At 39.7% G+C, this 20,193-nt stretch overlaps 2 protein-coding genes across 4 annotated transcripts in view; one reads left to right on the forward strand and one right to left on the reverse strand.

Annotated features, from left to right (window-relative positions):
- Positions 1–5,409, reverse strand: part of ANAPC10 (anaphase promoting complex subunit 10) — a 30,950-nt gene extending 25,541 nt beyond the window's left edge. Inside the window, exons 1-4 of one of the 2 annotated variants that reach the window (XM_054392334.1) lie at positions 5,380–5,409; positions 3,239–3,355; positions 2,264–2,354; positions 1,404–1,524 (exon numbers count right to left, since the gene is read on the reverse strand). In XM_054392334.1, the coding sequence (XP_054248309.1) occupies positions 1,404–1,524; positions 2,264–2,354; positions 3,239–3,353 (327 nt within the window). In that variant the 5' untranslated portion in view covers positions 3,354–3,355; positions 5,380–5,409. Of the gene's footprint in view, positions 1–1,403; positions 1,525–2,263; positions 2,355–3,238; positions 3,357–5,379 lie in introns of those variants that run through there. The other variant, XM_054392335.1, reaches the window with a different exon arrangement.
- Positions 5,410–6,044: 635 nt separating this feature from the next.
- Positions 6,045–19,721, forward strand: ABCE1 (ATP binding cassette subfamily E member 1). 2 transcript variants are annotated; one of them, XM_054392159.1, is made up of 18 exons: positions 6,045–6,057; positions 10,047–10,211; positions 10,493–10,578; positions 11,075–11,172; positions 11,551–11,668; positions 12,555–12,692; positions 12,853–12,922; positions 13,953–14,049; positions 14,604–14,693; positions 15,342–15,463; positions 16,133–16,354; positions 16,841–16,900; positions 16,985–17,043; positions 17,201–17,311; positions 17,408–17,550; positions 17,649–17,771; positions 18,818–18,929; positions 19,178–19,721. In XM_054392159.1, exons 2-18 carry the CDS (start codon positions 10,109–10,111, stop codon positions 19,223–19,225), a joined length of 1,800 nt encoding a protein of 599 aa, XP_054248134.1. In that variant the 5' UTR covers positions 6,045–6,057; positions 10,047–10,108; the 3' UTR covers positions 19,226–19,721. The 2 variants fall into 2 exon arrangements, with proteins under 2 accessions (XP_054248134.1, XP_054248133.1); XM_054392158.1 differs by lacking the exon at positions 6,045–6,057 and adding an exon at positions 6,468–6,514.
- The last annotated feature ends 472 nt before the right edge of the window (positions 19,722–20,193 follow it).

Here is a 20,193-nt window from a genome sequence, read left to right on the forward strand (position 1 = left end):
AAAACAGTAAAAACCCCAAAGTAAAAATTCAAACCACTATTTAGCACATTCCTTCTCTCATCATTCTGTTCCTTCTATTATTGCTATACCTGCCATATAAGTGATTTAAGTTAAACATTCCAAATATATCAGCCAGTAGCTGCTGAGCTCCAGAGAAAAGGAATCTGAAACACGAGGCTACTGTTAACTCAAAATCAGCAAAGATCAGCTCACAAGTAGCCTGATCAGTTTACAAGATGGACTTCTACAGAGATCATGGGTTATTTTAAATCTGCCTTTGCTACTAGCCCAAAGGCTAGCAAAACTAAGCAGTTATAAGCAACTAAATCTGATCTCAGTTGTGCCATCAGAGAAACTTTTCCTAACACTTCTATCCAGAAACAAATACTGGGTTTGACTACTAGACTTCTGTAAATACAAATGTTAACACTATAAAATTATGTCCTGTTCAAAGTCTTAAGTATTGGATTTTGCAACATAATACACAAATAACTGCATCCCTTCCAAAATGTTTGCCTTTCAGTGAATGTCCAGTATAGAAAAGCACTGCAAAAAATCAGAAACTGTACTTAGAAGTTAAACATCAGTTATGAACACATCTAATTGTAACTTAGACTTCCATTTAAAGTTGGTACCTTGATTGCTTTGTGTTTCATTTTGGAACCTTTCGTGTTGCAATCCTACTAGCCCTTACCATCAGTAGTGGCTGGTCAGCTATTAGCAAATATGTTAACAGATTCTCCCTTAGGTGAAGATTCTCTAAGCAGCAGAATATGAAAAAAAACATTACTTAACTGATGATCAGGCCTTGCACCCCAATTTTTTTCTGCCAGGGTCTCAAAGCAAGGTTTGAATCAGATGCTACTAGCTACCAAGAGTACATGCAGCCTCCCAAAAATTAAATCCAGACTCCGAAGATATTTATGGACTATACACAGCCACAACTAAAACATATATATTTAAATTCTGATTACTAGTGAAACCTAGGAGCTGAGCGATCCATTTATGAAAACTTGAATTCATGCCTTTATGTCCAAAAATGAAAGTATTTAAAAGCTAAGTCTCCCTTTTGGTGTATGCAATGCAGGTATTTTAAATGAGATCAAGGTTTAACCAACTCTCAACAGCCCTGTTCTGGGAAACCTCACTCTTTATTACGTTACAGGATCTATATATCAACTCTGGTATGCCCACGTTGGTAATGGAACCTAATAAAAACTAGCAGTCAGCCTAGTAAATTTACAAGATAAAAAAAAAATAAAAGCAAACATCAAAATAAACCCAGACGTTTTCTCATGCAAAGCACAATGCTGTATTTTAACCTCCAAAAACAATGTTACTATATCAGATGCCTAATGATAGAGACCTACTTTAGAACAGAAAGCAAAGCGTCATTGACCTACCCGGATTTCCTGGAGATTATGGAAGTTATTTCCTACTCTGACAGAGATTTTGCTTGGAGTGTAACTTTCATCAGATTTGTAGTCTGCATAAATACATAATGTTTTCACTGTTGTTTTTCTTCTGCAAGAAGAAACAACTATGTAAGCATCACAAAAAAAAAATTCAGGATGAGTTTGTTGCTCATTTATGATAACTAAGAATTTAGATGTTCTGAAACTTAAGACAATTGTGTCTACTGATTTTTGAGGACCCCCCTGCTTAAATGTGTTTTTTCTACATGAAGTTATTCACATAGCTGATTTTCACGGTTCTCCTTTGCTTTCAGAAGCACCAACAAAGCAATAAATACAGCAAAAGCCCAGAATGTATATGATGAAGCATTTGTTCAGGTTATCAAATACAGGCTTTCTCCAGAAAGCAAATAGAAACAGGTGAAAAATATTTACCTTCATCTTGAGAGTTTGGTTAAAGAAAAAGGACTGACAGCATCCAACACACAATAGATTAGTAAACAGTTACTCAGATTGTTTTTAAAGTAGCTCTGTACAAGTTAACAACTGTCATCTACCCTTCAAACTACCCTAAAAGCCACAAAGTCAGGACAAAAATGCCACCTTAAGTAGGTAAATAAGAAACTGTTACAAATGACATACTATTAAGCATTTTTTTGTTGGTTATTTAGGCATTTAGTAACTATAATATTTGAAAAATCTCATTTTTATAAATGCTGTCTGACTGGTTTCTTATCAGTTGGGTAACAGGATTAAGCCAGTTTTTGCACTTCCAAAATTCCCATCTTGGTGAACAGCAATCAATACCGAGTGTCACACTCTAGCCCATATAGTGCAATTTTTAATACCTAAATTGGATGTTCACCAAATGAGGCTGTGATCCATCTGACTGCCAGTAAGTTTCTAGGTTATCATCTCGTAACTGATCCACTCCAAATCCTATAAAAAAGAAAATATGATAGCCTTGAATATCCCCTTCTGTGATGCAGACATCTTAGATGTAACTTTTCTTCAGCTGCTACAAAGTAAAGTATGTATTAATATAAAGAAGCATTTCCTTATACCCGAGTTGTACCTATGCTTTTGTAACACAACTGGAAGAGGGGAATCTGTCAGTTAATAAAGCTCAGTACTTGACTGTCCTTACATTATCTCCTCTTGAAGTCTGGGGTTTTAAACCATTCAATGTGTTCTGGAATTCCAAATTGCTATGTATGAATTGCTATTCATACTAATTACAAGAATAAGACTTAACAGTTAGGCTTTTCCACCTAACTGCTGAACTAAAGGAAGATCATTAGCAGAGACCATTTAGCATAACATTTCAGACAAATAACATTTTCAGGTAATCAGGTAGTTTTTTCCAAGTTAAAATTTGAAGATAATCAGGCAAAATGCCAGAACACAGAAAAATTACACAGTGCTGGGTGTCATATGGCTTAGTTTATTCACTGTGCAAGTAAAAACAAAAACAAAACAAACAAAAAAAAAAAAAACACAAAACAAACTCACAACATTATGTATGACACTGTTCCCTTAATAGTAGATACCTCCTTCACTCTTGGATTTCTGATATAGTGCTGGGCTAACACAGTTGGACTTGATATGAAAGGTCATTTCTAACCAAAAGGGTTTTATGATTCTATATTTCATCAAAAACAGACTAGGCCAAAATTAATTGTAGCAGCTACCCATACAGCTTACACTAGAGCAGGTTTGCTGCCACATTCTGTATGCATGTCGTCTTTGCAAAACACGAAACACTGTAAATTTTAGGTGAAAAAACGTACATTCAGATTTTTACATCATTATTTGTATTTTACCTGGCTTACAAGAGGAAAGAGACCAAACTGCCTGTGAGCCTATTTCTCTAACAGTACCAGTCCTCTCCAACTGCTTTGGGTCAGCACCTGGTGGTGTCTTGTTTGGGGTAGTCATTCCTAGTAAAAGAAAAGCAGCAAGTTAATTGATACATGTTTAGCTTGACAGGAAAAGTAAAGGGTCACATTCATATGCTTTAATTCTTTAGCTTCTTTATAACAGTTTACAGAATATGTGGTTTAGATGTATACACTTTTGAACGTACGTGTATGTATTTATATAAAAATAAAAGTTCTACAGACATAATAAAGTAAAAAATAATTTAGTCAAGAGGGTCTACATATGTAAATTTTGTGTCCTCAATTCAACACACATCAGGAACATTTATAAGTCTTACTTTATTTTTATCATTCTAATTCATACATACAGAGTTAGTCAGGATTTCAGGATTTTTTTAGAACACTTTTATTTCAAATTAAAACAGACCCTGCTGGTTTTAAGGCTAGCAATACAATTCCTTTTACCCCCTGCAAGTTCATTTACCCTCTGCAAGTTCAGAAGCTAGAGCAAACCTGTCCTCCTGGAGAAATTTCTACATAAGAACAGGTAGCAAGAGTTTAAACAAACTGTATAGTGCCTAATTTGGTGAGGAGCGGTTATTGCCACACTTATCCATGGTCCATTTCCTTATCTTCACAACTTCATCTGGAATCATTAACCTGTCAATTCCACTGCTTAAGTAATCACATTGTCTCAACACCTAGACTACTGCTATAATCATGTTGGGTTTCACAATACTATAGAGCACCGTAGTAGTTCCTAGAAAGTAACTTAAAAGACAATTAAAAAAATACTAAAAAGAAACTAATTCCATGCAACGAACTACATTAAAGCTTAAAACCAATCATAAGGCACTCAAGAGTCAGAGTATTAGAGCTGACTTCTAATCCTTTGCTGACATGCATGACATCATATTATGCTCTGATAATCAGAAAGTCTTCCAGTACCTCACCTCGATGGCACATAAGGTACTGAAGTAGGCTGGGATCCATAGGATCCCGACTTCACCCACTACAGAAGTGACACATGGCAGAGACTGCATTTTCTATACAAGAATAACTGCAGCAAAAACGGTTGGACACAAAACCATGAATTCAGCAGTGTCCACACCAAACACTTCCTACAGGCCTTTGGATGTTTTCCTGTATTTTGCAAATACAGGTTTGAGACAGACTTCCAGGGGACCTTGCTGCTTTATCATATATAAGGCTGCAGTCCTGACCACCACAAGAAAACCTGAAGGAATAAACATGTAGTAAAATCTAGGTACTGACAATAGTAAGTGTCACAAAAGGCCACAAACAGTCAGCCTTGCTCAAACACCATCCTCAGAAAAGCAGGTGGAACTCTACACAGCAAATCCTACAGCTACCACATATATTCACGTAATTCACAAATATACCAATCCTCATGACATGCAATTAAAAAAAAAATCCTCAAGCAACAAGGTGTTTGCCTGTTCAGAAGTTTTGGTCAAAAAATACCAAACTATTAAAAAACTAAACAGACAATCCAGTTAGCCATTCCTATAACAAGATATTAGCACATAAATCCTCCCTAGTAACTATATTTAAATACTGCATTATCTGTTTTAACACTTTTATCAGTATTTACAATAGGCTCTTTAAAACACAGCTGTTCTCTATTGAATTGGCTACTTCATAAACCTGCACATCTATAGAATACAGACTACAATAGGGAATAACTTAATCTATTTGCTACTTAATATAACTTCAAATTTATTGATAACTTCAATAAAACACAATGTCACAAATATTCTAAGAACTTAAAACAGCCTTGGAAAATATTACAACACACTTAAGCTCACAGCTACCTGAAAACAGACAATCACAAAACGGCTTGGATTGGTGGAAGGGACTTTCAAAAATCCTCTACTCCAATGCATATCCTACACCAAAACTCAGCACTCAGCGGAGCTCCTGCCCTGACACCGGCAGGCGAGACACGACAGAAGCCGCCTTCCCCGGTCCCCATCCTCAGATGCAGAAGAATAGATACAAACGACTCTTCCCGCTCCTCCCGCCCTCAGACCCCAGGGGCGGTATCCCCAGAGCGTCCCCACCTGCTCCTCCAAGCCGCTACAGTGAGTGTGGGGGTGCGCGAGTCCCCTCAGAGCAGGCCCAAGGCAGATAGAAGCCGTCCCGCCCGGGCCGCTGAAGCAGCTTCTGGGCCGGCTCCTGCCGCGCCCCGCCACACACGCGCGCGTGCGTGCGTGCGCGCACTCACGCAATTTAAATGAGTGGCGGGGTAGGAAGGCTGTGGAGTTCGTCCCCGGCTGGTCGCGTGGGGAAAGGCACAGCGTCGGCGCGCTCCCAGGTGGGGAGAGTGGGTGTGGAGACCTGCCGCCCAGTGCGGGGCTGTAACGGCTCCGGTCCCACTTCACAGAGGGCCCCCAGGTGAGGGCGCGGAAGCGGGACAGCTGGCCCACTTCGCGCCTCTTGGAGGCGTCACCCGGAGATGGCGTCACCCACGCGCCGTTACCGGTGCGCGGCTTGGCCCCGCCCACGCCGTCTCTGTGCGGCCTCGCTGTCTCTATGGTGAACCTACCTCTTTCCTTCCTTCCCCTCTTCTCTATGGTGCGCGGCCCAGGCTCCTCCCTGCGGGGGCGACGGCCATCTTGGCCGGGTGGCGGCGGCTGGAGCACGTTGCGTGCTGCCGGTCCGCGGGACAGGGGACGCGCTTCCCCGCTGCGGCCCGGCCGGAGAGCGGGAACACCTCCCACTCTCCCCCCCATCTCCTGGTAAGCAGCCTCCGATGGGGCGGGTAGGGGAATACCGGTGTTTTCGCATATGAGAAGGGGGGCTAGGAAAGGGGCCCCCTCCCCCTGCCGGGAGTCGTAGGCGGTTTCCCGTGCTGCGCGCCCTGCCCGTGTCGCTGGGCTCGGCTTGAGAGGGCGATCTCCTTCCGCGGGTCCTGGGCCATCCGTTCACGGGAGGGGAGCTGTGTGTGACGGGTCCTCGCCTGGGCCTCGGGGCCACCTGCTCCCGGCCTGGCCCGGCGGTGGGCCGGCTGTGAGCAGCGGCGAGCCGCGCCCGAGCCCCTGGTCTCCCTAGCTCAAATGGGCCGCACGCTCCATTGACTGGAGGACTCGGGCACGGCTAGGGCGGAAAGATCGACCTTCCCCGGCCGGCACTGCCCGCACGTGTGGTTCGTCGTCTCTGGTCAGTTGCGCGTCATCTTCAGTGCTTTTTGAGTTGGTAGGTTGGTGGTTTGTTGGTTTTTGGTTGTTTTTTTTTTTTGTTTTTTTTTTTTTTGTCGGCCGTCCTGTGCTTGTAACAGCAGCGGGATGAAGAGAAAACTGTTCCTTCTGGTTCTGGGTTCAGCCACAGTAATCGCTTTCGTGTGGAGACCCTGTGTGGGCTCTTGACGTTGTGATGGCTGGGGCCTGAGGAGAAGAAAGCCGGTGTTTTGCGAGTGGGGAGGATTTCCCCTGCTGGAGAAAAAAGCCATGTTTTGCCCTATTTTGAGGAAAGTTAATATCTGTGTGCATGCTTGTGGGGTGAGGCGATCAAGACTCCTTGCAGGTTTGATAAGGCCATAGGGTAAGGCTGTTTTTTTCAAGGTGTGTGCAGAACAAAACAAAACAAAAAAGACCAAACCGAAAAGAAAACAACCCCACAAAACCACCCCAAACTCGGCAGGGCTTTTCTCTAGCACCGTGATCGTGTTTCCTCTCCGGAATGCACTTAGTTATTTCACCTGCAAGTTTCCATGGCAGTTTTCAGTTTCTAATGGTGTTCTGAACTCTAGTTCTAAACAAGTGGTCGTGAAATACTTCTGTAATTTTCATGTGGTAGATTGCTAATTTATGGGTTTAGTCCTGTGCATTTTACCTTGTGTTAAAGTATTAAAGATTGAGTGATAATTAATGCTGTTCAGCACCAGCTAAGCACACCCACTCCTTATGCTGCGTCAGTATATTTGACCATATGCTTTTCATGTTAACATTGTATTTTCATATTTGTGTCATACCTTATGAGTAATATAATGAGTTAAATACAGTAGGGATATTAGGGACTTGTTTGAACTTCTTTTTGAACACTGGCTCAGTTTCTAAAGCAATGTCAAAACGCTTAAGGACCAGACCAGTTTTTAATTCTTAGTAGATTTTGTTTCTACTTGTAGTTTTTACTATTATTGGTGCTTTGACACATAGACATGTAGTGATCTCCATATGCAGCTTGAAAATCTGTTCTTTGTCATTCCATTTTTTTAAGGTGTTCTAGGTTTTTTTTTGTTGTTCTTTTTATGGAGTGACTGTACATAGTCACTGCATGTATCTTTGGAGTCTGATACATTGTAATTTAATAAAATGTTAGCTTTTTTTCTGTAAAATAATTAGGGTATGGTTCAATTCTGAACACAGACCTCTTAACACTTAGTTAATTGTCTCTTGTTATGTTTCAGTCTTCATTTACTTTTTTTGACGTTTCTTCGTGTAAGTCTGGGTAGTTCTATGCAATTACAAATCGTTGGTCATAATTGACTTTGTGAGTTCTGACACAGAATCATAGAATGGTCTGGGTTGGAGGGGACCTCCAGAGGTCATCTAGTCCAACCTCCTCTGCAGTAATTCTTAATTACTTGCAGGTATTTCTTAATGCAAGTATTTATTCTGCAAATCTTACATTAATGTTGCCTTTTGTGACAGGTAGCAAGGTCTGCTCACGTGGTTTTGGTTTTCAATTTCTTCTGCTGTGTCAGAGATAGGAGCAACTGTGTCAGAGAGCTTAAGGGCACTGGCTGAAAACGCTTCTGATAACATGCTTTGTGTCTTATTTTCAGATGTATTTTAGTGTTTGTATTGTCGTAATTAGACTTAACAACTTTTTGGTGTCAAGGTCTCTTTTTTCCTAGCAGTTGTCTCTCATTCTTTCACCTGTGTTGCCAGTCCATTGTTTTTGAAAGATTTTCTGTTGTCACTCCATCAGAATTCACTCAGTCAAAATAATGTTTTACTCTGTAGTTACTAACAAATTGATATTTTTGCAGTTTGCTTTTGTTCTGTTCTTCTTGGTTTGGAAAGCAGAACTCAAATGCTTCTGAATCTCAGTTTCTCCTGCCCTTAAACTGCTGACTGTACTTCACAGTTACTGGTATGCTGCATGGTAGCATATGCATGTTGTACACATTGCTGACCTATGCCAGTGTATTGAGTTCTGCTGTCTGCACCTAGAAATCAGACAATCCTATTTGATAAGTTAAATGCCACCAAAGTAACTGCATATAAATATGTAACGTGAGTTCAGTCTGGGTTTCATTTGCTCTAGACTGTCAGTTCGAAGTAGAAAGTGTTGCATTCTTTTCTGGCTAATGGCCATCATAGACATCATGGAAGTAATGCAGAAGTGACAGAAGTCACAAATATTTTTTACTGAAAATGGTTCAACCACTGCAGGATTTTGGTTAAATGCTCACACTTCCGTCATTTAGATGGGAGCAGGGAGACATGAATCTGTGTGTCTTCATGCAGTTCTGTTTCCCCCCACTAAGTATTTTGCTGTACATAAGTTCTGTGGTCCTTTCAAAACTCTTCACCCCAGGTGGACGTTTTAGGCATTTTCCCATATAAGTAAGTCAGGAAAAACAAACAAACCCCAAAACACCAAACCCTAGGCTGTTTTATTAGTTGCCAACCACAGCCTGCTTCAGCAATGGCTTGTAGTGTAAACTTTGGTCCTGTTATTTAGCCAAAACTGGGTGGGAAGCTTGCTGAGATAGGTGGCAAAACCAAAGCCATTTTTGACTTGGTCTTTTAGAGCAACCCCCACCCCATACTCCTGCTTTGGTGATTCAAGCCAAACACCAGACTGCAGGTTGGGTGGGTGGCTGAGGGGAGTTTGTCTGGTTTGCTGTCAGTACTGCTCAGGCAGTGACCTCAACCAGAGGTGTGGGAAGTTGGAGAGGGGACACAAGCTCCTGAAGTACAGCAGCTTTGTCTTCTAGAGCTTGCTGTTGTAACCCATAGAAATAGTTTGCATGCTAGTTAGAGCTGAGATAGCTAACAGGGAAAGCCCTGCCCGGAAGGTAAGCAGAGTGGTCTGTCTTCTCAGGGTACACAGCCACACAGCTGCTGGAGAAACAACAGATCCAGATCAGCACTTCCCTTGAGAAACCAAAGGGAGGGTGGATGATTCACCCAAATACTCTGTGCACTGCAAATGACAGGACTTTTGTGAAAGGCACTGGGATATATTCCCAAAGAATGTATCTTTCTTTGAAGCACTGACAATATCCAGTATCTGTCTGGTAGAAAACTACCCTGACTCAAACATCTTAGAGTTTTAAGAGTTGGATTTTCAATGTCTTGTTTTCTTATATATGAGAAATGTCTTAAAGTGAGAATTGCAGACTCAGCATTCCATGCCTGTTGGCCTGGTCTATGGATGTAATTGCAATGATCAGCCCTACTTTTGTCAGTCTGCACTGACAACACAGAACTGTAAAATCACTTTTTTTTTTATATAATCATTTATTTGAAATCATCAACTATGTTACTAAGACTTTTTGGCATAAGAAACTTTTTAAGACAATAAGTTGAAATATTAAAAGCAGAGGGACTAGTTATTACATTCTAATTGGCATTTTACTGAAAAGAGGAAAAAATCTAATAATTTTAATTTTGTTCACCACTGTACTCTGCTAGTATTAATTTCAGGTATGTATATTCTTATCTGTGCTGTAAGTAATTATGTTGTCTTTGGGATTTTTTTTATTTTCCCCCTTAAGATCTGGAAGACTCCCACTTCTCCTCCTAACTGGTGCATGTGTTTAATCCTGAGCTGTGCATTATGGCAGACAAGTTGACAAGAATTGCTATTGTCAACCATGACAAGTGCAAGCCAAAGAAATGCCGTCAAGAATGCAAGAAGAGTTGTCCTGTAGTTCGAATGGGTAAGAGATGTCATTTAACAAAGAACTTCTAAATAGTGTTCCGTTAGAAGGAACTACTTTTTTGTAATTTTGAGGATGTTTGTCATTCATGCTTTGTTCCATAAAGAAGTAACACTGAAAGCATGGATATTCTTAGTAGTAATGGCCAGATTTCAGGCCTTCAAATGAAGCTTCAGTGAACATTAACTGGTTACATGTTCCTCTGTGGATTTTTTTAGTGCTGACAGGAATTCTGATTTGCTAGAAACTCTCTTGAGTTAATCTCACTCTTTTTTCACTAGGAAAGCTTTGCATAGAAGTCACATCACAGAGCAAAATAGCATGGATCTCAGAAACACTTTGTATTGGTTGTGGTATTTGCATCAAGGTAAAAGACTGCTTTAAGAGATAAATCTTTCCTCATTTTATTGTTATACTTAGTAATGCATACTGTAACTTCAAACAGCAGTTTTATTTCCCTGGATAATCAGCCCTTGCTAGCTGTTACTGTTTATATAAAGTGAAGTACTGCGTCTGTTCGCTGAACTGGTTGGATTGCAGGGTGTGTGTTGTAACTTTTTGTTCATGGCTTTGGTTTTGTTTGGTTTTGTCTGCTTGTGCCTATAGACAGCTAGCAGTAGAAAGATGTTTTCACAGAAGAGCTGGAGATTATATGCAGTGTGCCTTACTTGCTAACTGTTCAATTTGAAAACTCTGGTGTGCAACTTCCTTGAAAAGTCACCTATGGAAAAGCAAATGGAGTAATTTGGTGAAAGTTCTTTTAAAAGTATTTAAATGCACACATGGGTATAGAGGAGAACATAGCATGTTGTTAATAAGTGGTTTGTGTGCACTAGTGATCTGTATATTTATTTCCATTACAGAAATGTCCTTTTGGAGCCTTGTCAATTGTTAACTTACCTAGCAACCTGGAGAAAGAGACAACACATAGATATTGTGCCAATGCCTTCAAACTTCACAGGTATTGCAGTTTTCAAATCTGTAAAGGAGACCAAGAAAATGAAGGCTTTGATAGTCTAAGCAAAGTGCATGTCAAGGTGCTCTTGGTTATTACCTCAATAGCTTGCTTCCTGAATGCTAATTACTTTTTCCTTGTTAAAAAACCATAACAGTGAAATAACACGAGTGCTCATTTTACAGAGCTCCTCTTTAAAGAACAGCCTCCTCTTAAGTCTTCCTTATGTTCTTCTATTGAAGGAATATTTAATTTGAATTATATATTTGAAAGTCAGCAAAGTAGGTTGAAATAATGTGAAAGTCTGAAAAGAGGTTACAGCATTGACTTTACCAGCAAATGCTGGTGTTTGATGGCATTAATGTAATCTGATATTGTGTACAGGTTGCCTATCCCTCGTCCAGGGGAAGTGCTGGGATTGGTTGGAACCAATGGTATTGGAAAATCAACTGCCTTGAAAATTTTAGCAGGAAAGCAGAAGCCAAATCTTGGAAAATATGATGTATGTATCAGCAGTAAAACAGAGTTAGCATTACTGAGAAATATTGGTTCTATTTCTGCACTGAGTTTTTCTGTCTGTGAACACAATAGAATTTGTGAGGATGCCAGCACTTCTGGGAAGTCCAAAATCACACTTTCCTTTGAAGAGCTAAATCACTATGACCACAGAAACACGTGGTATGAACTGAATATTCCACCTTGCTGCTTCCCTAAAACTTAGGAAGTGTTTCCTCTATTTGTTTAGGTTGGAAGTAGAGCTGTGTCGCTGCATGAAACAGAACTGGCCATGTTGGAACTTTTTCTTGTGTGATTGCTTGGAACAGTTCCTATTTTTTTTTTCTTTCTTGTCTTTTTTTTACCCTTTGTCTTGTCCCTCTTGGATATTTTTGCTAGAATCAGAGAAAATGCCCAAATTGTATTGCATCTTCTGTGCAACTAGATTTTATCAGTTCAACCTTTTCCTTTTGGATTAGCTGCATCAAATAGCAAATGAGTGCAGTTGCACTAATCCATACTATCATTTTCTCCATAAAGTAGTTTCACTTGTAGCTTCTGAACTGTCTAAGCACAGGTTTGGATGTCATAGGGGCAAATTTAAAAATGCTTTTTCTTGAAAGGGCTAGTAACAGTGCATCTAGAAAAAAAAAAAAGGTGCCTGACCTTCTGCCCTCCCTTTTACCTTTTTATAATTTTTCTATTTTGGGTTGTTTAGTTTGTGGGGCTTTTTTAACAGAAAGTACAGAAGCAGCAGAAATTGGGTAACTAGCTTTTATCCAGGCTAGTTTTTTAATCTTGCAAGTGTATTCTAGTTGCTGCATTTTAAGAGTAGATAATTTTTTTATGTTTTTGAATGGTGTGAGTAACTGCAGGCTTTAATTTTGTCACAGGACCCACCTGACTGGCAAGAAATTTTGACTTATTTCCGGGGATCTGAATTGCAAAATTATTTTACCAAGATTCTGGAAGATGACCTGAAAGCTATTATTAAACCTCAATACGTGGACCAGATTCCTAAAGCTGCAAAGGTGAGAAATTTCATGAGCTAAGATAAAGCTGGGAGCTTCTCCTGTATATTCTGTTGTGTTTAAAGATTTTATTTAGGGGCGTAACTTCATAACAAAAATTCACTTCTGTCTGACATCTGTAATGGTGAAAGAATGTTGTGGGGTTTTATTTATCATGCAGGGAACAGTGGGATCAATTCTGGATAGGAAGGATGAAACTAAGACACAAACTGTTGTATGTCAGCAGCTTGGTAAGTAATTTTGGGAAGTCAAACTTCGTTTGAGAAATTCCTCTTAATTCATGCTAATGTGATAGTAGATTTAATTTATACCAATTAAAAAAGAAAATAATAAAAATGCTTTAGTTTAAACTCTGGGACAAAAAGCACCTTCTAGTGGCAAAGGCAAACTATTTGGTAGTTGCTAGTTAACAGTTCCTAATGCAGTTTCTGTTTCATGAAAGTGTTCATCTTTAAATCTGGACAAATTCCAGTTACTATCTGCTGCTCTTGCCTCTTGCTTGCTTTCAACTCAAGCAAAATCTTCTCTATTTCTTTTGTGAGAACCATTGCCTGTAGAAAATATTGCCCAGGTACCAGAAAATCTTTTTTTATTCCTTCTTTCACCCCAGTAAAAATCTGTATGTAGCTATTTGTAATGGGAGTAATAGTGCCTCCTGAGAACAGTGCAGTTAATGTCTGCATAGTCCAGGCCTGGTGGGTTTTGTAGATGTGTTGAATGAGTTGTTCCTAAATTTAGGTGTTGCTACATTAACAACTGGGTTATTTTTGGTAGATCTGGGTGGTGAAGGTGGAACTGCATTGTGCCACCAAGAACGTGGTCTTTGGGTCCCACCTATTAGTCAAACAGTATGTTCTTGAAATGTTTATTTGGATGAGAAAATACTGGCTTTGCACACTTGCTGTAAGGTTTAGGGAACTTGATTTTGATGCCAGGTGTGACAAGAAGCACTTTTAAGACTGGTGTGGTTTCTTTTAGAAATCTTTACCAAGTGCATGGTAGAAAACAAAATAGAGATGTAATCCTTCTGCATCATAAGCAGCAGCCATGCTAATTAGTCAGCTAATGCTGCAGAGAAGCTGTAACTTGCAGACCTACAGTTAGAATTATGATGCTTCTGTATAAACTGAACATTTACTGTACTTTCTGGTTTTCCTCTGTGTAGGGTGTCTGCTGTGATTGTGCATGTTTCTGTAGGTATTAAAAATACGAATGGTTGTGTTGGTGTTACCATATCTAAAATTAACCACTTATTTGCAGACTTAACCCATTTGAAAGAAAGGAACGTTGAGGACCTTTCAGGAGGAGAACTTCAGAGATTTGCTTGTGCAGTTGTTTGCATTCAGAAGGCTGATATGTATGTTTCCTTTACTTCCATTACACGTTGCTTCCAATAGTCTGTCTTAGAATGTGGTCCTTTAATTCATATTTGTAGTAAGAAATAATACTTTTTAAATGTTTAAACAAAAAAAAAAAAGTTTTTTCTTTGGGTTGTGATTTTTTTTTTTTCCTTTGGTAGTAGTGTGGGTTTGGGATGGGTTTTCTCATTTTGTTTTCTTCTCTTGGAGGATGTACGTCTTCCAGTCTTAAAGGATTTTTGCACTTCTCAGTTCATGTTAAACTTAAGCTTCATCAGAGCTGAGTGCAGCTGATCCCTAACTGCTGATTTCTCCTAACATTTGATAACTTTATCAGAGCTTTTGGCAAATACTTGACTGGCACCATTTAATGATTTCATGTGACAATTATCAGAGGTCCATGGCTGTGTCAGTACATAATTCTCATTTTTATATATTTTTTTTCACTATAAACAATATTTTTTGTTTGTTTGTTTCTGTGTATTTAAAGTTTAGGTGTGAATATGTGGAAAGCTTGCATTCACTAAGACTTCATTCTTTCTTTTGGGGCTAGCTTCATGTTTGATGAACCTTCAAGCTACCTGGATGTCAAGCAGCGCTTGAAGGCTGCCATTACTATTCGGTCCCTAATAAACCCTGACAGGTAAATACAAACTTTAAATGTTTTGCTAGACTGTAACAACAGGCAGCTGATTACAGAGGGAAGCAACATCCAGTCCATCTCCTTGAAAGAGCTGACGTCTCAGTATGGTACACAAACATAAAATATTCTAAGGTGCTAAAATTCAATTCCTTTGTATTTTGGAAACACATTTCCAGCGGTTTATCTGCTGTTTCAGCTTTGGGGTAAATTTTGTGATAAGGCAGTAAAGACACAGGTGCTTGTTTTTTCACATTGCTTTTCCGCCCCCTTCTCAGAGTTGTTTTATTGGTTGTCAGGTTTTTGGTGGTGGTGGTGGTTTTTTGTTGGGTTTTTGTTTCCATTTTTGTTTTTTTATGTGCTAAATATTTTTTCTTCTCCAATCAATCAATATCCTTCCACTTACTGTAGATAAAGAAGCTGCCAGTTTACACCAAAGATGGACTTTCAACTTGTCATTCACAATGTCTGTCTATTGGACAGTTTAAAAGAAATGCTTATCAGAGATTTGAACTCTGTCTTTATTTATTATGAAGCTAAAAAAACATATTACACAAATCCCATGTTGATAGCTTTTGCTTATGCAAGACTAGAGTAAGAAATAAGTGTTTTGTATTGAAATGTAAAAGCATCTCTCTGGCTCTTTTCCAGGTACATTATTGTTGTAGAGCATGATCTAAGTGTGTTAGATTATCTCTCTGACTTTATCTGCTGCCTGTATGGTGTGCCAAGTGCTTACGGTGTTGTTACTATGCCTTTCAGCGTAAGAGAAGGTAATTCTTGCCATATTTCTCTTTATATAAAAACATACCCAAAAAATTCTGTAGAAGAAAAAGGAGGTGCCAAGATGCTATTTGTCTATTACATGAACATGTTGTCTTCCTGTCACGCTTAGAGTAACTAAAAAACTACTGCTCTATTTTCTGCAAAATCTCTGTTTTACATGATCCTAAATTTCTATTTCAACACGAAAGTCTGAATTGATGAAATGTCTCTATCATCTTCTGTGCATATAGTGTTGATACTTCCAAACGTTTTGTTAACAGTGGAGTTACTCCAAAGAGTCTTTCAATAGTAGAGCCAGGGCAGGGGACGTTTTGCACAGTTACAGAGGGACGTAGTGTTGAGCTGAACCAGCCATACTTGTAGCGCTGTAATCAACGTGAGAATGGGTCCCACAGCAGTAGTTTTAAACCCTACACACATAACCAATGTTGGATTTTCAGGAAGAGCTGTAGCCTTTCAGTAATGTTACTAAGACTTCTTTATTTGATTTGCACAATGTACAAGTTTTCAAATAGGAGGCTTAGTTGCCTCTTTTAACATGCCATTTCAAATCTAGTGTTCTCTCTGGTTGGAATTTCCAGCCAAGAGTGGAAATTCACCTTGGCTTGCTCTGTTGTAACTCTTCTAATACCTTTTCATTTTTCTTCCCTTTATAGGCATAAACATTTTCTTAGATGGCTACGTTCCAACAGAAAATCTAAGGTTTCGAGATGCATCTCTGGTGTTTAAGGTGGCTGAGACAGCTAATGAGGAAGAGGTGAAGAAGATGTGTATGTACAAATACCCAGGAATGAAAAAAAAGATGGGAGAATTTGAACTGTCCATAGTAGCTGGAGAATTCACTGACTCTGAAATTATGGTGATGTTAGGGGAAAATGGTAAGTGCAGCTCTTGTTGGAAACTGCTTCTACAGCCCAAATTGTGCTTCTAGAGCCCTTTTTCAGTCTGGAACTCAGGCTTCAAAGTAACTGGGTTTGAGTCAGGTTGAACTGCCTGTTGCCTACTGAAGATCTCGCACCATGAGCTTGCTCTCTAAATAGCAGGCTTTTGAAGTTACTGAAGGCTAATGATGCCATTGTGTCTGTCTGTTACACCATTTTAAGAGCTTAGATTAGCAGGATGATGATTGACCTGATGAGCTTAGCCTCAAGTTTAGAGCATCGTAGCTTTAGATGTGTCTTTCATTTGAAAAAGCAAGTAGTTCCAAGTGTTGTTTGCTGGAAGGAATATAGGAATTCTCAAATCAGTCTCATTTTAAAATGTACTCTGTATTAAGTCTTTTTTTCCTTCTGTCAGTGACTTAATTGTTTGAGGTCTAACTTTACTACAAAGTCTAAAATGCAAATTACGTTATTTTATTTCAGGAACTGGCAAAACTACCTTCATCCGAATGCTTGCAGGAAGACTGACACCTGATGAAGGAGGTAATGCTTAGACCTTAGCTGAAAGCCATTGGTAAGATACTGGGAAGTCTCTTGTTTTCATCATGAATTTTACCTTTTTTACAGGTGAGGTCCCAGTTCTGAACGTCAGCTACAAACCCCAGAAGATCAGTCCTAAATCTACAGTACGTTTAAGCCTTATTTAATTAAGTATTGTGTTTGCTACAAAAAGCATGTTCTTGATGCACAGGTAGAATTTCTTTATTCCCAGAAGAAAAAGCTCTATTCATTCTACTTGTTTTTGTTTTCTGGTGGTGTGAGCAGCATTTTTCCTTCTACTAGGGAAGCGTCCGTCAGCTGCTGCATGAGAAGATCAGAGATGCCTACACACACCCCCAGTTTGTAACTGATGTGATGAAACCTCTTCAAATAGAAAACATCATTGACCAGGAGGTACTAATTGCCTGAGAGACAAGATCCTAACTGTTCTTCTTGAGTTCTCTACCTGTACCTGAACTAAGTGTAGCTTTGTTCCCCCTGCCCCGATAGGTTCAGACGTTGTCTGGTGGTGAGTTGCAGCGCGTTGCGTTAGCTCTTTGCCTTGGAAAGCCTGCAGATGTCTACCTGATCGACGAACCGTCGGCGTACCTGGACTCTGAGCAACGGCTGATGGCCGCTCGAGTCATCAAGCGGTAAAGTACACGTGGGGGGAAAACAGACGGAGCTCGCGCTGGGTTTACAGCAACGCTGCCTTCAGCTCTCTCATGATCTTGTTTGGTTTCTATTTCAGTTTCATTCTCCATGCTAAAAAAACAGCTTTTGTGGTAGAACATGATTTTATCATGGCTACCTATCTTGCAGATCGTGTGATTGTTTTTGATGGTATCCCTTCCAAGAACACACTCGCCAACAGGTAAGAGACTTGTTTGGATTAGCAGGCAAGGTGAAGGAGGGCAAAATAGGCATAATTAAGGAGGTATGCATCCCTGCCTCTGGAAATCTAAGCTGCATCAAAAATGATCCAAGAGTGGCCTGAGAATTCTAGCTTTGTTTTGAAGCAAGGAAAGTGGGATTGACCCACACGTAGAGACTGCCTAGACACAGAGCTGAGGCAGAGTTGGAGAATGTACCCAAGCCCTCACAAACTAGACCAGCTCCTGGCTTAACTAGTCCTAAGCAACTGCATACCAATTAAATGACAGTCAGAGGAGAACAAATAAGAACTATTGAATGTAAGGAGTGAAAGAAAGGACCAATTGTAAACGCTGCTTATGAAAATAACTTTCAGCTCCATCAAAAGAAAGCAGTGCACTGAAGGTAGCTGTAGTGAAGTGCAGGGCTTGACAGTAATAAATAACATACACTGTTGATGAGTCACTCTTTCAGAACTGTCCCTTCTGTCTGCTTTTGTGCCTGTAAGTAATTTCATGTGAATGAGACAGACTTGGAGGAGCAGCCTTATGAGCCTCATGACTGTTAGGACAGGGTAATGACCAGGAACTTAATGTGAGCCAGATGAAGGGAACACATGGGTCAAGCACTGTTTTACAGCACTGCTGGCTTGGTTTTGATGGGGACTCCTTCACTTGTTTGAATTGTGAAATCACGATCACAAAGCTATTTCTCAGCATCAGTATAGATTTTGATTTTTGTTAGAGCTTTCTAGTGGTGCAACTCCGTTTTTTTCTTTTGGATGTAAGTAACAAAGTGTGCCAGCAGATGTAGATACAATACTGAAAGAATATAAGGGTAGCAGTCTGAAGACTTGTAGTACCACCCTGAGACACTGCTGAAAGAAGTAGTTGTTATGACTCTTGTCTGAGACATGCTGTGACTGAAAATGTAGCCCATCCTGCTACCTCAAACAGGGCTCACTTCTGTTAGCAGACCTGAGGAAGCATAAGATGGAGATCAAAGCTGCCTGTAGTCAAAAGAGAACAACTCTTCTCTTTTTCACAGTCCTCAGACTCTTCTGGCTGGAATGAATAAGTTTCTATCTCAACTTGAAATCACCTTTAGAAGAGACCCCAACAATTACAGACCAAGAATAAACAAACTCAACTCAATCAAGGTAAGAGGAGAAGCAGCACCTTTACAGCAAAGAAGCCATGGCTGTTTAATGTAAAGCCAGCTTTTAAAATAAGGAGCAAAATGAAGACTAACTTCGTAGTTTTGCTGTGCTGGAAAACAGCATGTGAAATAAATAAGAGTAATAATGAAAGCAGAAAACAATTTAGATAAACATAGCTAAACTACAAGATAGTTAAGTCTGCCAAAGACCACTTCAAGTAACATTGATCTTTTTTTTTTCTTCCCAAGGATGTGGAACAAAAGAAGAGTGGAAACTACTTTTTCCTGGATGACTAAATACCAAATCTCAGCATCTTTGTAACTGGCGTCTAGAAATGCTTATTGGAATCTAAACATTTGTGGATGAGAACACTCAAATCAGGTTTTAGAACATTTAATCTTTGGGATCTTAAAATCTCTTGCTGCCTGTAACATCTGAGGCCAGTAGCAGTCTAAATGCTAGCCCAAATAAAACTGCCACTTTCTGTATTTTGGTGACACAACCCAATTTTCAGTGTAGTAACTTCCAAAATACACCACCTCCAAATTGTGCAAATGGAGTCTCCAGGTTTTTCAAAGCTTAAAGGAGGTTTTGAATTCAATATATCTTATTTGTGTACCAAGTATTGGTTGCACTTCATTTTAAACATCTTTGAAGCTCTCTTCTCTCTCAAGAGGGATGGTGACCAAGAATGTCAAGCTACAGTAACAACTCCTATCTTAAAAAGGTTTAATTTCTCTGGATGAGAGTTTCATAAATAAATATCCTCCTAATTTACAGCTCTTCTCTGCCACAGTGCAAAAATTCTTGAATTACTAATGCAGAAGCAGGGTAAGGGTGTTGTCACACACAGCTTTTCTCATACTGCAGAAAGGAAAACACCAAAGCTGGAATACAGACTGCATAGAATGAGATAAAGGAAGGGATTTACACCTTTTGTAGGCATGTGTCCCTGTGTGTCTTCTTTGACCAAGCTATGGGGGAATAACAGAATAATTCACTTAATGAAGTCTTAAGGAATACGAGATCATCCTTTCAATCTTCTGTTAATACAGTTGTGTAGCAAAGACAGGTTAAGGGCTGTTTTTTACAGTTCTTTTCTACAAACTCACCAGTACACTACAGTTTTTGAGTAGCAAAGCCATCTGTTTCACAAGGTGAAAACAAACCCTTCCTGTATGCAGTAGAGCCACACAGAAATGAAGATAGCACACACCTAACAGCCTGCACCAGACTGATACCTGTGTGCAGTGCACTTCAAGGC

The sequence above is a fragment of the Indicator indicator genome, chromosome 25 (genome assembly GCF_027791375.1).
Source record: "Indicator indicator isolate 239-I01 chromosome 25, UM_Iind_1.1, whole genome shotgun sequence".
Taxonomy (NCBI): domain Eukaryota; kingdom Metazoa; phylum Chordata; class Aves; order Piciformes; family Indicatoridae; genus Indicator; species Indicator indicator.